Source organism: Arachis ipaensis, chromosome B06, assembly GCF_000816755.2.
Source record: "Arachis ipaensis cultivar K30076 chromosome B06, Araip1.1, whole genome shotgun sequence".
In the NCBI taxonomy this organism is placed as follows: Eukaryota; Viridiplantae; Streptophyta; class Magnoliopsida; order Fabales; family Fabaceae; genus Arachis; species Arachis ipaensis.
Genome location: NC_029790.2, coordinates 59,754,413 through 59,759,387, shown reverse-complemented (window position 1 = coordinate 59,759,387; position 4,975 = coordinate 59,754,413). Strand labels below are relative to the sequence as shown.

The 4,975-nt window shown below is 39.0% G+C and overlaps 1 protein-coding gene across 1 annotated transcript; it reads right to left on the bottom strand.

The window, feature by feature from the left end:
* Positions 285 to 653, bottom strand: LOC107646905. Its single transcript, XM_016351047.1, has one exon. It carries the CDS (start codon positions 651 to 653, stop codon positions 285 to 287), a length of 369 nt encoding a protein of 122 aa, XP_016206533.1.

Genomic DNA, 4,975 nt, shown 5'->3' with positions numbered 1-4,975 from the left:
GAAGTCTTCTTGACTCTTTTATTGACTAGCTATGAAAGGAAAATTACCTTTGGTTGGGTTGCCTCCCAACAAGCGCTCTTTTAACATCACTAGCTTGACGTTCTCTCCATTAGTTGAGCTTATACTTCATCTTGGGGCCTCCTCCTATATTTCCTAGGTAGTATTTGAGCCTTTGTCCATTCACCGTGAAGGTCTGCTTTGACTTCTCTTCCATGATTTTTATGTGTCCATAAGGTGAGACCTTGGTGACCAAAAACGGTCCTGACTACCTTGACTTTAGCTTTCTAGGAAATAACTTCAGCTTGGAATTGTAAAGAAGCACTCTGTCCTTCTTCAAAGCTTCTTGGTGCCAACTTGAGGTCATGTCTCTCCTTTGCCTTTTTCTTGTATATTTTGGCATTTTCATAGGCGTGGGATCCAAATTCTTCCAATTCTTGTAGCTGTAAAAGCCTCCTTTCACCAGCAGCATTGTTGTCAAGGTTTAGTAGCTTGAGAGCCCAGAATGCTTTCTGTTCAAGCCCCAATGGTAAGTGACAAGCCTTTCCATACACCAATTGATATGGTGACATCTCTATTGGTGTTTTGAAGGCTGTTCTATATGCCCAAAGAGTATCATCCAACTTCTTTGACCAATCTTTTCTTGAAGCTCCCATAGTTTTTTCTAAGATCCTTTTTAGCTCTCTATTGGATATCTCTGTCTACCCACTTGTTTGGGGATGGTAAGGTGTGGCAACTTTGTGCTTTACTCCATACCTCAGGAGGAGACTTTCCAATGGTCCGTTGCAAAAATGGCTTCCTCCATCACTGATAAGAGCTCTAGGCACCCCAAATCGGCTAAAGATGTTTTTTCTGAGAAAGTTCATCACTACCTTATTATCATTTGTTGGAGTTGCAACGGCTTCTACCCATTTCGATACATAATCCACTGCCACCAAGATATATTTATTTGAGTATGAGGTTGGGAATGGTCCCATGAAATCAATCCCCATACATCAAATAATTCAAGTTCTAAGATGAATCGTTGTGGTATTTCATTTCTTTTGGGTAGGTTCCCTACTCTTTGGCATTCATTGCAGTGTTGTATCATTTCTTTTGCATCCTTGAAAATTGTGGGCCAAAAGAATCCACATTGTAGTACTTTGGCACCAGTCCTTTCTACTCCAAAATGTCCCCCATAGCAAGAACCATGAAAATTCCATAAGACTTCCCTTCCTTCTTTATCTAAGATGCATCTTCTAAGTATTTCATCTGAAAATTTCTTGAAAAGGTATGGTTCATCCCAGATGAAGTACTTGGCATCATTAGTAAGCTTCCTCTTCTGGTGTTTGTTGAATTCTGGAGGCACTTCCCCAATGGATTTAAAAATTGCAATGTCTACAAACCATGGTGCCTTGTGAACTAACATCAGTTGCTCATCAGGGAAGCATTCATTTATATTCAAGCCTTGTGTGCTTCCTTCTTCACAGGGAATCCTTGACAAGTGATCTGCCACCTTGTTTTCCACTCCTTTCTTGTCTTTAATCTCAATGTTAAACTCCTGCAACAACAAAATCCATCTTATTAGCCTTGGTTTTGATTCTTGCTTGGCAAGTAAATATTTCAATACTGCATGATCAGTAAAAATAATCACTTTAGACCCAATGAGATATGATCTAAACTTATCAAATGCAAACACTATTGCCAGTAGTTCCTTTTTAGTAGTTGTGTAATTTCTTTGGGTTTCATTTAGGACTTTGCTGGCATAGTATATAACATGCACTAAGTTGTCTTTCCTATGTCCTAACACTGCCCCAATAGCAATATCTGATGCATTACACATCAGTTCAAAGGCTAGATCCTAGTTAGGTGGGGGCAATGATAGGTGTTGAGGAAAGCTTTTTCTTCAAAGTTTCAAAAGCAAGCATGCAATTCTGATCAAATACAAAAAGTGTATCAGAGACAAGTAAGTTACTCAAAGGTTTGGCTATTTTTGAAAAATCTTTGATAAACCTTCTGTAAAATCCAGCATGTCCTAAGAAACTCCTAATTGCCTTGGCATTACTAAGTGGAGGTAATTTCTCAATTAATTCCACCTTAGCTTTGTCTACCTCAATGCCTTGGTTAGAGACCTTATGACCAAGAACTATTCCTTCTGTCACCATAAAATGGCATTTCTCCCAATTTAAAACCAGATTGGTCTCTTGGCATCATTTCAATACCAAGGCGAGGTGATTTAGGCAATTAGAGAAGTGTTCCAAGGGTTACCTGAAACTGAAGGTCGATCTCGGATGAGATCCATTGTGGTGGCTGATGACATGTCATCTTAGGCTAGTTTCACAAGCATTTTTCATTTGTTTCACTAGATTTTATGCACTTTCTTGCACAATAAGTAAGTGGTTAGAGTAGAATTTCATGATTATTTTAATTCAATCAAATATCATTTATTTTATACAAAATCATGAGATTTACGCATGAATTAAGTGATTATTATGAATGATGCAAAAACCATGTGATTTTGGTGAGACTTTGATTGCTTATTTGGTTGTTTTTAGGTGAGAAAATGAAGAGAAGGAGAAGCACTGCAGAATAAAGTTGCATTCAAATGAAGAACGCCACGCTCACTTGTGATGCGCACGCGTATGGGACGCTTAGGCGCCAGGGAAGAATCTTCAAAGACCCACGCGTACGCATGGGAGTGGTTGGGGATAATTTTCGAAGAGAACGCTACGTTCAGTAAGCCAGCGTTTTCGGGTATATTCAAGTTTGAAGGCAAAGTTTTGTAAATGACGTGCACGTGTGCTTGACGCGCACGCGTCGATGGAGCACCTGGGACAAAGCACGCGTACGCGCTGAAACCTGAATTTGACATTTGGACAAAAAACGCGCACGCGTGGTCAGCGTTCATTAAGCAAACGTATCGCTCAATAAGAGAACACTATCAACGACGTGTACGCGTGAATATGGCGCGCAAGCATGTAAGAACTGAGGTTGAGAGTGACGCGCACGTGTACGTGATGCGTACGCGTAGATGAGCAAAAAGAGCAAAAGGACGCGGACACGCTGGTGACGCGCACGTGTGGGTGAATGAACGCTGCGCTCACTTTGAGAATGCAACGTTCCCCTGGAAGCTGCAACAAATTGCCATTCTGATCCACTTCATAAAAGGCCAAAATGCCCACTCCAAGTATGGGAAGCCAGAATTGGAAAGTGTATAAATAGATAGGAATTTGATCTCATTAGGGAGCTCTTTTTTAGTTTTCCTTTTAGAATTTTAGAATTGAGATCATATCTGAGTTTTCTTTTCTGTTTGCTTTCTCTCTTCTGCAACTTTTATTTTCTGTTTTGGGTCTTTTGACTTCGGATTGAAGAATTCGTCTGAATTCCTTTATCGTGGAGTTCCTTTTATTTTTCCTTTGATAGTTTTATGAGTTGGAGATCTGATCATAGTTTACTTCCTGTTTTTCATTTCTTCTGCAATTTCTTCTTTTCTGTTTTGTTAAGAGAGCAATTGAGATTTTAGTTTCCTTTCTGTTTCGTTATTGTTCTGCAAGTTCTCATTTCTGTTTTGATACTGAAATCCTGATTGATCTATTTTCTAAATTTTGTCATCTGAGAGTTCTTTAGTTTACTACACTTTACATTTTCCAGTTCTGTTTTGATTCCCATTACCCAAATCCTTTTATTCTTCAAGAAATTTAAGTTTTCTGGAAATTTAGATTCAGCAATTTAAATTACTTGCACTTTAAGTTTCAATTATTTATCTTTCCTGCAATTTAAGTTTCAGCTCTTTTAATTTCTTGCACTTTAAGTTTCTGTAATTTACTTCTTTTGCACTTTAAGATTCGGCCAATTTCCATTCTGTACTTTAGTTTCCTTGTAATTTAAATTCTGTTAATCAAATTTCACCCCAATTAATCAAATATTCTCTTAACTAAATTCATCACCATACTAAAGTTGCTCAATCCATCAATCCCTGTGGGATCGACCTCACTCCTGTGCGTTATTACTATTTGATGCGATCTGGTACACTTGTCGGTGAGTTTGTGTGGAATCATTTTTCCGTCCTCGAGTTTTTGGCGCCGTTGCCAGGGATTTATAAAGATTGATATTGATTAAGTACGTGATAATCTAGATTAAGCATTTTTTCTTTATTTTTATTAAGCATACTAACTGTTTGAGATTTTGTTTAGGCTAACCTTAACCTCACTCTAGTAGTAGAGTGATTTGTTTTTGGTTTCTGGTTTTGTATGTGTTTTATGCCAGGAGGAAAAAGAAGTGAGTCCACCTCCTTTGATTCTGAGTTAGAGAGAACATTTTTTAGATTGAGAAGAAAAGCAATAGGGAAGAGAGTTATCGGAGAAGAAGACTCAGAAGAGAAAGACCAAGAGATGGAAGGAAATCCCCCTAATTCACCAGAGGAAGTGGCCAACAATGGCCCACCTAAGAGGAGAGTTTTAGCTTCTTACGCCTTCCCCAATCCAAGGCACTGTGGGAGTAGCATACTCACTCCCAATGTTCATGCAAACAACTTTGAATTGATGCCTCAACTCATTACTCTGGTGCAGAATAATTGCTCCTATGGAGGAGGTCCACTTGAAGATCCAAACCAGCACTTATCCATCTTTCTAAGGATTTGTGAAACTGTCAAAACCAATGGTGTGCATCCTGATATTTATAAGCTGCTGTTATTTTCATTTTCCTTGAGAGACAAGGCTTCTCAATGGTTAGAGACATTCCCCAAGGAGAGCATCAACAACTGGGAAGATCTAGTGAGCAAATTCCTAGCCAAGTTCTATCCACCTCAAAGGATCATCAGATTGAAGACAGAGGTACAAACATTCACTCAAATGGATGGAGAGTCACTATATGATGCCTGGGAGAGATACAAAGCCTTAATTAGGAAGTGTCCCCCAGAGATATTTAGTGAATGGGATAGACTTCAAAACTTCTATGAAGGATTGACACTGAGAGCTCAAGAGGCCCTTGACTATTCAGC

What these genes read in the sequence shown, in the direction of transcription:
- LOC107646905 (XM_016351047.1), bottom strand. Translation starts at nt 653, where the DNA reads ATGGGAGCTTCAAGAAAAGATTGGTCAAAGAAGTTGGATGATACTCTT.